The sequence below is a fragment of the Rana temporaria genome, chromosome 6 (assembly GCF_905171775.1).
Source record: "Rana temporaria chromosome 6, aRanTem1.1, whole genome shotgun sequence".
NCBI lineage: Eukaryota > Metazoa > Chordata > Amphibia > Anura > Ranidae > Rana > Rana temporaria.
Window position 1 is genome coordinate 171679762 of NC_053494.1, and position 18960 is coordinate 171698721.

The 18960-nt window shown below is 41.7% G+C and overlaps 1 protein-coding gene across 1 annotated transcript in view; it reads right to left on the bottom strand.

Moving 5' to 3' along the window:
- Positions 1-18960, bottom strand: part of STK39 (serine/threonine kinase 39) — a 446908-nt gene that overhangs the window by 216207 nt on the left and 211741 nt on the right. The window contains exons 11-12 of the mRNA XM_040357812.1: positions 14928-15050; positions 12338-12373 (exon numbers count right to left, since the gene is read on the bottom strand). Of these exons, the coding sequence (XP_040213746.1) occupies positions 12338-12373; positions 14928-15050 (159 nt within the window). The remainder of the gene's footprint in view (positions 1-12337; positions 12374-14927; positions 15051-18960) is intronic.

The following is an 18960-nucleotide window of genomic DNA, read 5'->3' on the forward strand; positions in this document are numbered from 1 at the left end:
AAGAGGAGGGGGTGGGCCTAGCAGTGAGACCCAGGTTTAGCCGATGGCTTCCTGATGATGTCAAGCATGAAGATGGCATCATTGGACTGATTGTGGTGTTGTAATATTAATATATATGTGTAGGTATTTAAAATATTGTGTTATATGTATGGCATGGTATTTATGTGTTACATACAGGCATTCAAGGTTACACATCAAAGGGTGTTTGCTGACCAAAAGGGTTAGTGGCCAAACACAGATCAAAGGGACAGCTGAAGACCCTTAGATGTGTTAATCGTGTCCAAGATTACCTAGGTGTGTGAGGTATGGCCTGTTAACCTCAAAGGATAAATTGCTTACATACATAAGGAAGTATTTGTTGATGATAATTAGACTTGAGGTGGTATTCATTCAGGGAAACAGTTGGTTGACCTGGAAGAACCACTCCCTCCAGTGTGAGACCAGCATTTGAGGCAGTCAAGCTGGCATTCAGTCTGGTCACTGAGAAATATGTCACAGATCTAAGATGAGACTTTGAATTACTCTGTTGAATTTTGTATCATCTGTGGAATTTGGACTTTGTTTGTTATTGGAAGTTAATTAAAATGTTTTCTCTGGAGAGCCTGTGTGTTGCTGCGGAACAACCTAATTTATAGTCATCATACTAACATCTAAGATATCAATTATCTAACCTGACTGGACACTATACATCTAACCGGACTATACTATACATATTTATATCACTACATGTGGGACAGATGAGGATTTCAGCAGGACACCGCTGGTTTCAAAGGGGTGTGGGCATGTTTACTGTGCAGGAACCACAACTAGGTAAGCAGGGGTGTAGAAAGAAAAAAATAGGTGGGGGGGGAGTAGGAATAAAGGTCCTCTTTAACAACCAGTGATTGGTAGGGAGCCTAAGGGGTATAATGCCACCAGCTACACAGTGTACAGAGTTGGCCTTAATTATCTCCAGTTTTGTTATGTACAAACTAAGGATAATTATTTTTACATTTGGCGCAGTAATAGCACCACTTTGTAAAAATGAAACCATTAAAGTATAACCAAAGGAAACCTTTTTTTTTTAGTTTTGGATAGAATGGATATGGATTAGAATTCCCATCAATTTTTACTGCTCCTTGTGTCTCCATTAAGTAGATTCACCATCTCTATTAGTCATGTTAATCATTGAAAGTGAAAGTAAAAGAAAAGCCCAAATTTTGGGTTGTCCCTAGAAAAGTAATAGAGGGGAAATCTTCCAATAGGGACACTAGCTCTGGTGACCCAGGGGTTCCCAAGGAATTCCCTTAATTTGCAGGGATTTCCTTTCACTTTCTGTTTGGCTATGGGACAAGCAGGATAGCGGGCGTGTGCCACCAATGCTTGTGACCGGTGGTCACCGTGCAATTGTCAGTTAAAGCGACGGAGTGCTGTATCGCAAAAAATGGCCTGATCATTGAGCAGCCAATTCAATGACAAAGGGCTGAAGTGGTTAAGATCAAATGTACCAGAATCTGCCACAAATGTTGGTAAAGCTACCAAAACTGGCAGCAGGGATTTTTTTATTTTAAGGGTCATACCACCAGAAAGGTGTTGTTAGTGTGTTACTAAATTCCCCCTAATATTCTTAATTATTTGCATAGTCAAACTATTAAACAAATATTCTTAAAATCATACAAAGAACAATACATATCCCATCATAAGCATGGATAATATTCCTCACAATGATTCAAAATGAGTTTTTCTCCAAATGTAAGATGTATGAAAACTAAGCCCCACTATAAGGTCTACAAACTCATTAATAATTATTTGTAGACACAAAAAAAAAAATGGTATGATTCTATTCCGAGTCCTAATAAAACACCAAATATCCAGACTGGTGATGATCTCTTTGGATAATGATTCATGTAGATAATTCAATAAGGTTGCAAATGTGTCCAAGAAGGAACTGCGCAATTCCATAAAGCAGGTGGCATACAGCAGGTGTTCTCTCTATCGTCACAAGCAAATTTCCTCAACCAGAGAATTACATTCCTCGTATACACACAAAATGAGGATCATTCATATGAAAAAATCCATATCAGACCCCAGTAATCAATCCTGTATTGTTACAAAAATAGTGACCTTTCCTCCTGAAATATATATATAGGCCATAAGTCATGTTAAAAATATTCCCATTGTACACATCCTGGAATTGGCTTGTAGCAATTGGGTGCTGTAGCAGCTAGAAACTGGTATCAACACAGGTCATAAAATATATCACCAGCACACCATGGATTTTAGAAACAAAGAATACACAGTAAAACCTTGGTTTGAGAGCGTTTTACAAGACAAGCTACATTTTTTAATGTCTTGATATACAATTAGTGTCATGTCACAACCGAGTAAAAAAGAGAAGAGAGGAGCCTTTAAGTGTAGCAATATGGTTACATTTAATGAAGGTACAACATTTAGCAACATATTGCTACACTTAGAGGTGCCTCTCCTCTCTTTTATACTCTGGAGCTCCTGCTGGATTTTGCTTCTAATCCCCTTGTAGAGGCTTCCATTTGTGGACAGGCATTTTATGATGATACACAACCTGGTCACATTGCCAAATATTTGTATATGGACTATAAACTGAAGGATTAAATGGTTGTGGAACGAATCATTTCCATTATTTCTTAATGGGAAATTCGCTTTGATATACAAGTGCTTTGGATTACAAGCATGTTTCTGGAACGAATTATGCTCGCAATCCAAGGTTTTACTGTACCTGGTATTTCAGGTTTGGAGTAGCATGTGACTCAGTCAACTTCCACTCATTACCAGTGTTGGTGCCTGATGGTAAGTCCAACACTTTTACCAACACATTTAACTGATTCTTAATAATAAGCAAACACTTTATGCTTTATGAATTGGTGCTGGTCAAAGCATATACAGTATAGCCAGCACGTCATGGATCTTCAAAATAGTTTCCAAAAATGTATAAAAGGATTACATCCCATAAGAGGATTCTGACATTTCAGGGCCAGATAGGACACCTTCATTTGCACTGCACAGATATTACATTTATTTGTAATTATTATTTGAATGTGGTCACTACATAGCACACATTCATACAAAGTAACGTGGAGTTGCACCCTGAATTTCTTTTTTTGCGAAAATCCTAAAAAAAAAAAATATATAAAAAAATATGTATACTTACCAGAAATAGCGGTTGCTATGCGGAAGTTCTTAATCTGCCTCTTCATCATCCGAAGTGGGTCTTCTTCCTCCGTCCTCCTGCGGTGTCTTCCTGTGAATGGGGCGCGCTGCCTTCTGGGAACTGTGTGTATCCCAGAGAGCAGCCGCATGCGCAGTAGAAAACGGGCAGTGAAGCCGTACGGCTTCACTGCCTGTTTCCTTTACTGAGGATAACAGCGCCGGGAGCTGCTAACATCGAGGCATCGGACTCGCGGAAGCTGACATCGCGGGCGAGTAGGACAGGTAAGTGTCCTTATTAAAAGTCAGCCTCTACAGCAGTGGTTCTCAACCTTCTAGTGCCGTGACCCCTTGATAAAATTTGGGTTGTCAGCACCCAAGGCAAGACAAATAATTTGCGCCCCTAACCCACAGACATTTAGCGCTCCCCAAGTCCCTTCCACTCGTACAGTATTAAAACCCCTTATGGTACATTTTAGGATGTACCACTCTTTCTTGTTGTTCTCCTTTCTTTCACTTTTGATCTCTCTTAATCCTAATTTCTTGTTTTTTTTTCCCCATCCCTCTCTCTAGCCGTCTCTCTTGTTCTTTCTCCTATTCTTTCTCTCCCTTTTTCTTTGTTCCTCCCCCTATTTTACTTTCCCATTTATTCCAGCAGACGGAGAGTTCTGATCAGCCAAATTAGGTGCTCTTGATCAAGGTCATCTGCTGATCTGAGAACTGTACAAGGGACTTTTAACAGCAACTATAATCACAGGTAGTGTTACTCACTATGTCTCTGACTTCACTGTGTCTCCGACTTTGTGGTGTCCCGCAGCAGTGACACCTATGCCCAAATCAGGAGATAGGGTCTCCTCCAGCCCCTCCCACTTCACATTTCTCACCAGCCAGCTGACACCTAGTCTCTGCCCCCCAGCCATGTTGTGAACTGAATGGGCGGCTGCAAAGAGGCTAAGTGGGCGGCCATGGGCTCCAGGAACAGCCCTGCTGGGCAGCCATTAAAGGGCTGGGAGAGTGGTGTGGGATTCAGGGACAGCCCAGGATTTGGTGACCCCTGGCAAATTGTCATTTGACCCCCAAGGGGGTCCCGACCCCAGGTTGAGAACCACTGCTCTACAGTGTTTGTAGCGGCTTTAAGAAAAGATGGTAATTCTGTAAAATGGAGTGAAATCAAAGGTCCAGACACAGTTCTGATTATAGTAAAGCAATGCATCTGTTTATAGTCTTCAGATTTCATTGAGATATTTTTTTTTTTCCATTGGCATTGCTCTCTATTTGTCTTACTGTTTGTGCTTATGTGGCACAGTTTTATTTCTTATATAGTCAGGTAAATCTGCCCACTAACACTATTTCTCACAGCTTGTGTTCTAAAACTGACCTGAATGACTCAAAGAAAAGACACAAAGGAGGTTTACTAAAACTGGCGCACACAGAATCTGGTACAGCTCTGCATAGTAACCAATGAGCTTCCAGGTTTTATTGTCAAAGCTTAATTGAACAAGCTGAAGTTGGAAGCGGATTGGTTACTATGCACAGCTGCACCAGATTCTGAGTGCTCCAATTTTAGTAAAAATCTCCCTAAACTAGTAGAGACAAGAATGTTCTAATAACTACTTGCCGACCGCGCACTGTAATTTTGTTGCTACAGTGCGGGCCAGCTGCGCAGAATCACGTATATTCGGGTAGGGGGCACGCGCACTTGCTCCAGCACATGTCGATCAGTGGTTCCCGACCAATGATTTAGGCTAGGTTCACACTATTGCAAATTGGATGCAGGATCCCTGCATCCAATATGCAATAGCAGGAGAATGTGAATGGCTCTCTATGGAGCCGGTTCACATATCTCTGATGCGGCTCCGGTGTGGATTTGCACAGGAGTCCTGTGTGTCTTTTGGTCCGTTTTAGGTCTGAATTCAGTCGAAAATTCAGCCTGAAATCGGACCTGAAACTGTGAACCAGGACGCACTGGACCCCTGCTGGGAGCCGTATCGGCATTAGGTGTGAACGGAGCCTTATGGCTGGGATTTACCGATCGTCAGAGAGAGTAAGGCCCCGTACACACGACCGAGTTTCTCGGCAGAATTCAGCCAGAAACTCGGTTCAGAGCTGAATTCTGCCGAGAAACCCGGCCGTGTGTACACTTTCGGCCGAGGAAGCCGACGAGGACCTCGGCGAGGAAATAGAGAACATGTTCTCTATTTCCTCGCTGTTCTATGGGAGAACTCGGCCCGCCGAGCTCCTCGGCGGCTCCAGGACTGAACACGCCGAGGAACTCGATGTGTTTGGCACGTCAAGTTCCTCGGCCGTGTGTACGGGGCCTGACAGGTGGGAGCTTTGTGTATGTAAACAGGGAATAAAAACTGGCACATTGTTAAGTAAAATCAGCACACATTACACTTTGTAAGGCACACATTTAACCCTCTGATTGTCCCAGATGTTAACCCCTTCCCAGCCAGTGTCATTAGTATAGTAACAGTGTACATTATTAGCACTAATTACTGTATTAGTGTCACTGAAGATTTCAGTGGCAGTTAGCCAGTTCCCACAAAGTCTCAGTAAAGCCTCATACACACGATCAGTCCATCCGATGAGAACGGTCTGAAGGACCATTGTCATAGGTTAACCGATGAAGCTGACTGATGGTCCATCACGCCTACACACCATAGGTTAAATAACCGATCGTGTCAGAACGCGGTGACCTAAAACACAACGACGTGCTGAAAACAATGAAGTTCAATGCTTCCAAGCATGCGTCGACTTGATTCTGAGCATGCATGGATTTTTAACCGATGGTCGTGCCTACTAACGATCGGTTTTGACCTATCGGTTAGGAATCCATAGGTTAAATTTAAAGCAAGTTGTCTTTTTTTAACCTATGGTTAAATAACCTATGGGGCCCACACACGATCGGTTTTGACCGATGAAAACGGTCCATCAGACCGTTGTCCTCTGGTTAACCTATCATGTGTACGAGGCCTGAGTGTGAGATTGTCCGCCGCCCTGCTGTAAGTTGCTGATCACCGCCATTACTAGTATTAAAAAATAATGATAATTCAAGTATATATCCCATAGTTTGTAGACGCTATAACTTTCACGAAAACCAATCAATATACACTTATTGTGAGAAAGTAAAAAATATAGTTTTTTTTTTTAAATGGATGCTCTTTTTTTCATTTGTAGCACAAAAAAAAGTTGTAATCAAATACCAAAATAAAGCTCTATTTGTATACAGCATTGCATGACCGCACAATCGCCAGTTAAATTAGCGTACTGCTGAATAGCAAATAAAGGCCTGGTCTTGAGCTGATATGGTTAATACTTTGACTACTAATGAGCATGAAGGCAGTCTGGGATTTCTCAATAGAAAGCTTAGCATTCTCTGCAAACAGAAAGTCATGGATGTACCCCAAATTAAATACAAACAGGTACAAAACTAAATGAAATCAGTTTAAACACACACAATACACAATATACACAATAATCAAAAACCGTTATTTTCCTTTAGGATACAAAGTAGAACTTGAGTAAACAGAGATCTCCGTCACGGCAAAATTCAGGAGCCTGTTTGACATAACATTTTTCTTCCACTACGTCTCTGCTGCTTAATACACTGATAACGTCCATGTAAATGGTATTTTAATCGCTGACCACTCTTAATACTCAGGCAAAGCCAGAGAGCCATTTCATACCCTAATCACTCAATTTCCATGTCCATTTTGCCTCTGTTCAACACAACGGCAGTTTTTACTGCTGTAATTGCATCTGTAATTTCACCGCCAGCGGGATGCGGTGTCTGTGCAATTTATCTGGTGTTACAAAACTCTTCTAAAGTATAATCATATGCTTTTTATTTTTTTGTCAGTAATTAAAAGTTTTAATGCTACATAATATACTCTACAGAGTGCTAGCATTGATTAGAAAAATTAACAGCCTGACGCTTTTTAAAATGGAGCTGGAATACTATTCTGCATTATGATGAAAAGCTATCTTTAATAATATCCGATTTCAAGTTAATATAATTACATGCTGAAGTTGCCGGTGCCACTCTCTGATGTAGTCTACAGTGTGTGTAAAGAATATCCTAAGTTGCCTTATTTGCTAATGTTAAGGCCCACATTCAAAAGTTGACTTTCTAGTCTTATCTTCCCCACACACTCTATGAAGTCTTGTGAAACTTCAGATGTGTTAACATCAGTGCACCACAAGGACCAGGGACAAAGATCAATGACTTGACATGGTCAATGATCAAGAAGTTGTTGCCTTATCAGTTTGGCATTGAAAGATGCTAAAAGCAATTACTGTGTAGTATGTTTAAAAAAAAAAAAAGCAAAACGGAGATACTTAAAGCAAAATGAAACACGATTCATGGATGAGACAAACCACTTAACACTGGCAGGGGTGATTAACCACTTGACAGCATTTCTCTCCTTCATGTAAAAATCACAATTGTTTTGCTAGAAAATTAATCAGAACCCCCAAACATCATATATTTTTTTAGCAGACATCCTAGGGAATAAAATGGCGGTCATTGCAACTTTTTTTCTCGCACGGTATTTGCGCAATAATTTTTCAAACACCTTTTTTTGGGGAAAAAAATAGGTTTCATGAATTAAAAAATAACAAAACAGTAAAGTTAGCCCAATTTTTTTGTATAATGTGAAAGATGATGTTACGCCGAGTAAATAGATACCTAACATGTCACGCTTTAAAATTGCGCACATTAATGGAATGGCGCCAAACTTCGGTACTTAAAAATCTCTATAGGAAACGCTTTAAATTTTTTTACAGGTTACTCTTTTCGAGTTACAGAGGAGGTCTAGTGCTAGAATTGTTGTACATGCTCTAACGCATGCGACGATACCTCATGTGTGGGGTTTGAACGGCGTTTACATATGTGGGCTGGACTTGCATGCGTGTTCGCTTCTGCGCGCGAGCTACCGGGGATAGGGGCGTTTTAAAAATTATTTTTTTCATTTTATTTTTATTTTACTTAATTTTTTTATTTTTACGCTTTTTTATTTTAATTTTTTTATCACTTTTATTCCTATTACAAGGAATGTAAACATCCCTTGTAATAGGAATCAGTGCGACAGGTCCTCTTTATGGAGAGATGTGGGGTCAATAAGACCCCACATCTCTCCTCCAGGCTTACAAGCATGAAATCGGTGAAAAAACATTCACCGATCGATCTCACACCGACAGCCGCGATTGCAGCTTTGTTTACTTCCGGGTACCGGGCCTCCGACGGTCCTAGAGATGACTGGTGACCATCTGGTCACCAGTCATCTCTCTGCTTCCCCAGCCAGCCAGCCTATAAGAAGCTGCCTATAAGAACGATCAAACGGCGGAACTGCAACTTTGATGGTTCTTATTGTGCACAGAATCGCCGGCTGAAGGCGGTGATATCTGAATAATGCCTGTAGCTGCAGGCATCATTCAGATATCACCGCACAAAGTCGAGGACGTAATTTGCCGTTCAGCGGTCGTAAAGTGGTAAAAACGATCAGCTTTCGTTTATTCATGTAGAACTTTTTTTGTTTGCTGTAACTGATTATAAAGTGTGAGCAAAAGTTTGGCTTCAATTTGTTAGTGTATATAAATCTGCTAATACATTTAACACTCCCCCCTCTCCAGACTGTCAATGCTGCTGTATGCTGTGCCTCCTATGCTAATTTCTCCAGAGTTGTGTCTCACTAATACTGGAGGTATGTTACTGGATGATCACCAGGTGAAAAAAAGGGGAAAGCCAAAGAAAAGAAAACTGATACAGACACTACATCTAATGATTGGTAAGCTAAAATATATTACATTATTTGGTTTTGGCTTTAAAGTGTTTTTTTTTTTATCCTAATGCATTTTTTTGCATTAAGATAAAAAAACTTCTTGATAATGTTGCGCACTGTGGACAAAGGCAAATCTAGATCTCTGGAGATGAACTTGTAACCTTGAGATTGTTGATATTTTTCCACAATTTTGGTTCTCAAGTCCTCAGACAGTTCTCTTCTCCTCTTTCTGTTGTCCATGCTTAGTGTGGCACACACAGACACACAATGCAAAGACTAAGGGCCAGATTCACAGCGGAGATACGACGGATTATCTCAGATACTCCGTCATATTTTTCAGAGTATCTATGCTACTGATTCATAGAATCAGTTACGCATAGATATCCCTAAGATCCAACAGGTGTAATTGTTTTACACTGTCAGATCTTAGGATGCAGTACCGCGGCCGCCGCTGGGGGGAGTTCGCGTCGTAAACCAGCGTCGGGTATGCAAATTAGGAGTTACGGCGATCCACGATGGATTTTCGCTTTCGCTACGTCGCCGCTAGTCTAGTTTCCCGTCGCAAAGTTAGTCATCGTTTTTGGTGCCTTAACTTTACACAGCAATCATATTGCTGTATAAAGTATGGCCGTCGTTCCCGCGTCTAAATTAACGTTGTTTGCGCAAGCCGTCCGGGAATACGGAATTATGCTAGGCGCGTCGCCGTTCAAAAAATGACGTCACTGCGCGCAAAGCACGGCGGGAATTCCGAAACGGAGCATGCGCAGTAGGTCCGGCGCGGGAGCGCGCCTAAATTAAATGGCACACGCCCATTTAAATTACGCGGGCTTACGCCGGAGGCCGCCGGCATAGTTTTCATCGCAAGTGCTTTGTGAATCAGGCACTTGCGATGAAAACTTGCGGCGGTGTAACGTATCTACGATACGTTACACCGCCTACTGCGCATGCTCCGGACCTACTGCGCATGCTCCGTTTCGGAATCTACGATACGTTACGCCGCCGCTAGTCTACGTGAATCTGGCCCTAAGTGACCTTCTCTCCTTTTTATCTGCTTTCAGGTGTGATTTTTATATTGCCCACACCTGTTACTTGCCCCAGGTGACTTTAAAGGAGCATCACATGCTTGAAACAATCTTATTTATCCACAATTTTGAAAGTGCCAAGAATTTTGACCAGCCAATTTTTGGAGTTTTGTGTGACATTATGTCCAATTTTCTTTTTTTCCTCCCTTTTTCGTTTTGTTCCAATACACACAAAGGGAATAAACATGTGTATAGTAAAACATGTGATACTGCAATACTTTTTCTGATTTCCTGGGGTGCCAACAATTTTAGCCATGACTGTACATATTGCTCTTTTCGGGGTTGGTTTAAATAAGTCAATTAAGCAAAAAAAAAACACAAACAGGCTACTTGCAGGTATAAGGTTTCATGCAGAAGCCCCCACTTTGACCAAACGATGGCTGTTTTTAACCCATTGGACCATCATTACAATGGTTGCCTCACTGGCCAAAAAGGAAAGCCAGAGAATCAGAAGGGGGTTGGTATGGCCTAACTGTGGCAGAATGTGTGTGTGTGTGTGTGTGTGAGAGAGGCGGGGGGGGGGGGGGGGGCAAGCTATACTTCTACCAGGAAGTGTTGAAGCTTTGCTTGATCAGAATGGCTTAGTATTTAGGCAAAGCAGAGGACACAGAAAACTGCTGTGGATGTATGTGCAGGACCTCTAGGTGCCGTAAAGCAGTGCCATGATACTTTAGTCACATTATGACAGCCAGAAGCATAAACATGTGTATATATATATATATTTGTTACAAAATTATGCAAAAATTTGGACACAATCAACAAAAAGCGTGAAATGTTTTATATTTTTTAACTACATAAAATACTGCACCTTTGTAACATTGAGCGTTGTTTATACTGAATACAGTATAGAAGAACGATCTATCTTTTGAGCCAATGATTAGTTAAATCAGGCTTCAGATAGTATGTTTTTTCACAGAAAGGTTACAGCTATGATGTAGTTGGAGAACAAAATAGGTTTTCCAAAATAATGAAAATATCATTATTTTATTGTTCACACCCTACAGCTCTTGTCCTTCATTTTCCAAGAGTTAAGAAGCTTCAAAGGGGGCAATGCATTATTAACAGGTTAATGTACGGCAGAAATATTCTTGCCTCCGCTCCTCTAGTAACAGCTCCCGATGTTCTAAAATCAATAAGAAGTCAAGCTCAATATCACAAAAGAACATGACAGCAGGAGTCTGTGGGCAACAGCAGTGAATGCATACTATTGAGAAAATTGGCCTGGTGTTAGAAAGTCAATATTTTTTGCTGAAGTGAATCCACATCCATCAAACCAAGTCAAGGATTAAATGAAGATTTGTCATATTAAATTTACTTTATATGCAGTGTAATAGGATGGGCCACTGTTGCCATAGTTATTATAGGAAAAAAAAAGTCCATACCCACCTTTCACCTCCACATTTCAAGTCTAATCAGTTTGCAGAAAATTCTATACAGAATGAACGTACATGCTGCTCTCAATATTGCCCATAAAATCCAAGGCCAACTAACGAGGGAAACCAGTCAGAGAAACACGTTCAGCGTTTCTTAGTAAGCTAAAGGATGAATGCATTTTATAACCCACCTCCAGATGTCTAAAGAGCACCAGAATTGCACGACTTCTCTAAAAATGCTACAATAAAAATTACTGTCTGCCTTTTCAGAAATCATGCCCCGTTTGTAGTACCAATAAGATTCATATTTTAAAAATCTGAGAAACACAGGTGACCACACATGTAAACTTTATAAACAGAATAATGCCCCGTACACACGACCGGAATTTCCGACAACAAATGTTCAATTGGAGGTTCTTGTCGGAAATTCCGACCGTGTGTAGGCTCCATCGGACAATTGCTGTTGGAATTTCCGACAACAAAAATTTGAGAGCTGGTTCTCAATTTTTCAACAACAAGTTTTGTTGTCGGAAATTCTGATCATTCCACGCATGCTCAGAATCAAGCAGAAGAGCTGCGCAGGCTATTGAACTTAATTTTTCTCGACTCGTCGCATGTATTGTACGTCACTGCGTTCTTGACGTTCGGAATTTCCGACAACATTTTTGTGACCGTGTGTATGCAAGACAAGTTTGAGCCAACATCCATCGGAAAAAAAAATCCACGGTTTTGTTGTCGGAATGTCCGATCGTGTGTACGCGGTATTACTGCTTTACCAATTTAGATTGGAAAGGGAAAAAATTAATCCATAAATCTGATTGCTATGAGAAACATCTCCACTTTTTTTTTTAAACCAATCCATTATATAAACTTTACATGTCTCATTCAATAGCCCACATGAATTGAATTAATATAGAAAACATATGAAGACACTTACTTCTGCATCTTCACTGTCATCATTGATGCGTCTTGACTAAGCAGGAAGAAAAACAAAGACATTAGATACTGATAGACATTTGAGAGTAAAAGTGTTGATGGAAATGTGAATGATATTTATACTATGTATGGACGTGTAAACCCTTTTAGGGCATACCAATTTTTATCTAGCAGAGGTTAAGTAAAAAATACACTCACTGGCTACTTTATTAGGTACACCTTGCTAGTACCGGGTTGGACCCTCTTTTGCTTTTTGAACTGCCTTAAAGCGGAGTTACGGCTGAAATATGACTTTTAAGATTAAAATACCCCTAGAATACTCATGCCTTGTGCAATGTAACACAAGTATGCTGTAAACTATGCCCAGTTTTCTATTTGTGAAGCATTGTTTTCTTATTTGTGAAGTTCCTGCACAGCGCAGCCATCTCCAGTGTGGGCATCTGAAGCCACAGTGTCCTTTTTCATGGATTCTGTGCATGCTGGCTACCCAGCATTCACCTGCCGATCCTGCGCATGTGCAGTGCAATCTTGGTCATATTGCCATGCCAAGCTGACCAAGATTTTCCATAGACGCCAATGTTAAAAGGTACTGGAGCCGTGCCATGCCAAGCTGACCACGAATTTCCATAGATGCCAATGTTAAATGTTACGGGAGCAGTGCCATGCCAAGCTGACCAAGATCTCCCAGGAGCCAATGCATAACCGGCGCCATGGCCCCTAAAGGAGAAAGTGAAAGTACATATAGGAATAAATCAGGTAAGTGAACAGACAAAAAAAAATTGCCAATTCATTTTAAGGATGCACACTAGTACTGCAGGGTGAGGAGTAAAAAATGTGGGTGGAACTCCGCTTTGATTCTTCGTGACATAGATTTAACAAGGTGTTGGAAACATTCCTCAGAGATGTTGGTCCATATTGACATGGTAGCATTATTCAGTTTCTGCAGATTTGTCGGCTGCTCATCCATGATGCCATCTCCCATTCCACCACATCCCAAAGGTGCTATATTGGATTGAGGTCTGGTGACTGTGGAGGCCATTGGAGTACAGTGATCTCCTTGTCATGTTCAAGAAACCAGGGGTGAGATGATTCGAGCTTTGTGACACAGAGCATTATACTGCTGGAAGTAGTCATCAGAAGATGGGTACACTGTGGTCATAGAGGGATGGACATGGTCAGCAACAATACTCAGGTAGGCTGTGGCATTTAAACTATGCTCAATTGGTACTAAGGGGCCCAAAGTGTGCCAAGAAAATATCCCCCACACCATTACACCACCAGCCAGAACCGGTGATACAAGGAAGGATGGATCCATGCTTTCATGTTTACACCAAATTCTGACCCTACTGTCTGCATGTCACAGCTGAAATCAGACCAGGCAACGTTTTCCAATCTTCTATTGTCCAATTTTGGTGAGTCTGTGCAAATTGTAGCCTCAGTTTCCTTAGTATTCCTCAGTATTCTTAGCAGAGTGGCACCCGGTGTGGTCTTCTGCTGCTGTAGCCCATCTGCTTCAAGGTTTGATGTGTTGTGCATTCAGAGATGGTATTCTGTATACCTTGGTTGTTACAAGTGGTTATTTGAGGTACTGTTGCCATTCTATCGGCTTGAACCATTCTCCTCTGACCTCTGAAATCAACAAGGCATTTTCCTCCACACAACTACCGCTCACTGGATATCTTCAATTTTTTTGACAATTCTCTGTAAACCCTAGAGATTGTGGTTGTGTGTGAAAATCCCAGTAGATCAGCAGTTTTTGAAATACTTAGACCAGCCCTTCTGGCACCAACAACCATGCCACGTTCAAAGTCACTTAAATCCCCTTTCTTGCCCATTCTGATGTTTGGTTTGAACTTCAGCAAGTTGTCTTCACAACATCTAGATGCCTAAATGCATTGAGTTGCTGCCATGTGATTGACTGATTAGCAATTTGTGTTACCAAGCAATTGAACAGGTGTACCTACTGTAATAAAGTGGTCGGTGAGTGTATGTAAATAGGTTGATTCTAGTGTCTGCATATAGGAACTTCCACCAGCACACCCTTCTTGAACAATAATTGTCTTTTTATCTAGACATCAGTGAAAACAATATCAACCACAAGTATCTAGGACTGCACATGGCTCCTTTCCCAAGGCACAGTGATGACCAGGGGTGGACTGACAACTCATGGGGCCCCCGGGCAATAGAAGATTATGGGGCCCCTGGACTTACAGATGGCCACCACACCAGGAGGCATTGCATAGGCAGGGCAGCTAAAATCTCAGGATTTTCACATCAAAAGCATGTTGGTTTTGGACATATCAGGGACAGATGTAAAAAAAACACACATTTTTACATACTGTCCCTGGTTTTATTGAGCCTGGCAACCCTGATGGGGCCCCCTAGTGGCATGGGGCCCTTGGGCAGTGCCCGAGAGTCCCAATGGTCAGTCCGCCCCTGGTGATGACAAAGAGAAGGGTCCCAATACGGTGACATTTAGGTCATGCAACCAATACCAAAGCATAATTCTACAATTGGCCTTGTAGTCTTAAAGCATCCAGTGTCCTACAGAAACCCACTGCCCCTTCCCAGCCACCCCCCTGAGACAATACCTTTTCTTTGGATAAAGCATCTTTGTATTCAGGACTTTTTTCATCTAATTCATCATCACTCCACTCCCAGTCACCATCTTCTGTTTTATGGAGGTGTCCACTTGAGCCGGGAACTCTTCTAACCTGGCACAACAGAAATATTGAATTACATTAATTGCCGACAAAGAGGAAAGTCCAAGTTGTAAAAGAGTACGCTTCATCTAGACAAAGCAACTATTTTGCAGGCTTTTGCAAAAATAAAGATACCAGCCCACTATTTCATAAGGAGCCTAAACATTTGTGAAATACACTGGGGGGAATTTATCAAAAAACTTAAGCAGTTATGCATGGCGACCATCAGCTTCTTTTTTCAGCTTGTTAAAGCTTTGAAAATAAAAGCTAAAAGCCAATTGGTTGGCTTGCACAACAGCTCCAATTTCTGTCTGCTCAATTTTTGATAAATTCCCTGATTATTTGGCCAAAAACGTATGAATCCCTGAGCATCACACCTACACTATATAGCCAAAAGCAGGGCTTTTTTTCAGCAGGAATGCGGGGGGGCGCAGTTCCGGCACCCCCAAACTGAATGTATGTAATGAAAAGTGGTGCTAGGATGTGCTGGAGAATCTATTGATGCTGGTTGCTGGGGGATATATTGTTGCTGGAGAGGATCTATTTTTGCGAAGGAAGGGGGTTTAGGCCTTGTACACACGATAGGTTAACCAGAGGACAACGGTCTGAAGGACCGTTTTCATCGGTCAAAACCGATCGTGTGTGGGCCCCATAGGTTATTTAACCATAGGTTAAAAAAAAGACAACTTGCTTTAATGACTTAAGACCTGGACCAAAATGCAGCTAAAGGACCTTGCCCCTTTTTGCGATTCGGCACTGCGTCGCTTTAACTGACAATTGCGCGGTCGTGCGACGTGGCTCCGAAACAAAATTGGCGTCCTTTTTTTCCCACAAATAGAGCTCTCTTTTAGTGGTATTTGATCACCTCTGCGTTTTTTATTTTTTGCGCTATAAACAAAAATAGAGCGAAGATTTAGAAAAAAAAAAATCAATATTTTTTACTTTTTGCTATAATAAATATCCCCCAAAAATATATAAAAAAAATAGTTTTTCCTCAGTTTAGGCCGATACGTATTCTTCTACATATTTTTGGTAAAAAAAAATCGCAATAAGCGTTTATCGGTTGGTTTGCGCAAAATTTATAGCGTTTACAAAATAGGGGATAGTTTTATTGCATTTTTAATAATTATTATTGTTTTACTACTAATGGCGGCGATCAGCGATTTTTTTCGTGACTGCGACATTATGGCGGACACTCCGGACAATTTTGACACATTTTTGGGACCATTGTCATTTTCACAGCAAAAAATGCATTTAAAGCGGTGGTTCACCCTCCTTAACAACAGTCTAGCATTACATTCGGCATAGTAGCGCGAGCTACAGTATGCCTGTCTGTATTTTTTTATCCCCGTACTCACTGTGCTATTGTACATTGAAGATTCCGACTCCCGCGGGGAATGGGCGTGCCTATGGAGAGGGAGGATGATTGACGGCCGGCTCTGGCACGTCACGCTCCCCGAAGACAGCCGGAGTAGGTCTCGGCTCTTCACGGCGCCTGCGCACAGGCTATGCGCAGGCGCCGTGAAGAGCCAAGCCTATTTCGGCTATTTCCGGAGAAGCGTGACGTGCCAGGGCCGGCCGTCAATCACCTTCTCTCTCCATAGGAACGCCCATTCCCCGGAATCTTCAATGTACAATAGCACAGTGAGTACGGGGATAAAAAAATACAGACAGGCATACTGTAGCTTGCGCTACTATGCCGATTTTTTTTTATATAGGGTGAACCCCCACTTTAAAATGCATTGTTTACGGTGGAAATGACTGTTGCAGTTTGGGAGTTAACCACAGGGGGCGCTGAAGGAGTTATGTTTCACCTAATGTGTGTTTACAACTGTAGGGGGGTGTGGCTGTAGGAGTGACGTCATTGATTGTGTCCCCCTAGCACAAAGCACAAAGCTAGCTCCTTATGGGACATACTGTGATAAGTTTGGTGTGAAGGAATTCCAGTGGCCTGTGTAGAAATCAACCCCACTAAACACCTTTGGGATAAATTTAGCTAAATGGGCACAAACCCCCATAGACACATGACAAAGTTCAGGGAAAGTCTTTCCAGAAGAATGTTATAGTCAAAAGGAGGAATAGGGGGAATGGAACAACTGCATATTAATACCAATGGTTTTGGAATGGGATGTTCAACAAACTCATATAAGTGCGATGGTCAGGTGTTCACAAAACTTTGGCCACACAGTGTACTCATTGAATGTGTTCAGGTTTATTGGTCTGCAGGACACAGTACACAACTACTAGGAAACCATTCCCTCCTTTCAACCGAAGAGGAGTTGGCAGATGATTTAATACATCTAAGCACTGAAAAGTGATACATTCCCCTTAGGATGTCCTTACAAGAGTGTAAAGATGTCAAGTTGTATGTATTTTTGGTTTTCATACACAGCTGTCAACAGATGAGTTTAAGTGTGAAAATCCTGGGTCTTCACACTCATCTATAAAGGGCACAATCTACACAAAGAAATCACTGCAGACACAAGGTTTCACTAAATCACACTGAGGCTTATTTACAGATCACATGCAGTTTTTTTAATAAAGAAAAATACCACTTTTATTGAAAGACCTATATAAAACCGCTACACAGCCTATTTTGTTATTTAATGTCATAAAAAAATGGCAACATTAGGGCCATTATATACATTGGGGTAGATTCAGATAGAATGGTCTATCTGTCCGCCCGGCGTAACGTATCTCAGATACGTTACGCCGCCGTAATTTAGGGCGCAAGTTCTGTATTCAGAAACAACTTGCGCCCTTAGTTACGGCGGCGTAACGTATCTGTGTCGGCGTAAGCCCGCCTAATTCAAATGTGGATGATGTGGGCGTGTTTTATGTATATTAACTGTGACCCCGCGTATTTGAATTTTTTTTACGAACGGCGCATGCGGCGTTCGTGAAAAAATCCCAGTGCGCATGCTCGAAATTCCGCCGCAAATCGTCATGAACATAAATTACGTCCAGCCCTATTCGCGAACGACTTACGCAAACAACGTAAAATTTTCAAAACTCGACGCGGGAACGACGGCCATACTTAACATAGGATACGCCTCATATAGCAGGGGTAACTATACGCTGAAAAAAGCCTAACGTAAACGACGTAAAAAAATGCGCCGGCCAGACGTACGTTTCTGAATCGGCGTATCTAGCTCATTTGCATATTCCTCGCGTAAATCTATGGAAGCGTCACCTAGCGGCCAGCGTAAGATACGGCTGGCCGGACTCAGAGATACGATGGCGTATCTGGAGATACGCTATCGTATCTTCTCTCTGAATCTACCCCATTGTGTATACAGAACACATTGGAAATCTAATTTTAGGTGAATGGCATACTCCTTTCCCTGGCAGTTTATGTCTTATTACAAGACTAGAGAGGAACCTGTGATTTTACCAGACAGACCCTTCCACTTAGCATTCAGAAAGGACAATGCTACTAGAATGTTTCTCAGTTTAAACATCAGCAATTCAGATTTTTCTTTATTTTTTCTTTGAACATTAATTCCTTAGGCTCTGTTCACACTGGATGCTGATGCAGCTCCCAGCAGGGGTCCTGTGCGTCCTCGTTCACTGTTTCAGGTCCGATTTCAGCCCGAATTTTGGGCTAAATTCGGACCTGAAACAGGCCAAAAGACGTTCAAGGCTCCTGTGCAAGTTCAAACCGGAGCCGCATCGGAGATATGTGATCCAGCTCCATAGAAAGCCGGTCACATTCTCCTGCTATTGCAAATGGGATGCAGCTGACTGATGGTTAGTCGTGCCTACACACCATCAGTTAAAAAAACGATTGTGTCAGAACGCGGTGACGTAAAACACAACGACATGCTGAACAAAATGAAGTTCAATGCTTCCAAGCATGCGTCGACTTGATTCTGAGCATGCGTGGATTTTTAACTGATGGTCGTGCCTACAAACAATTGTT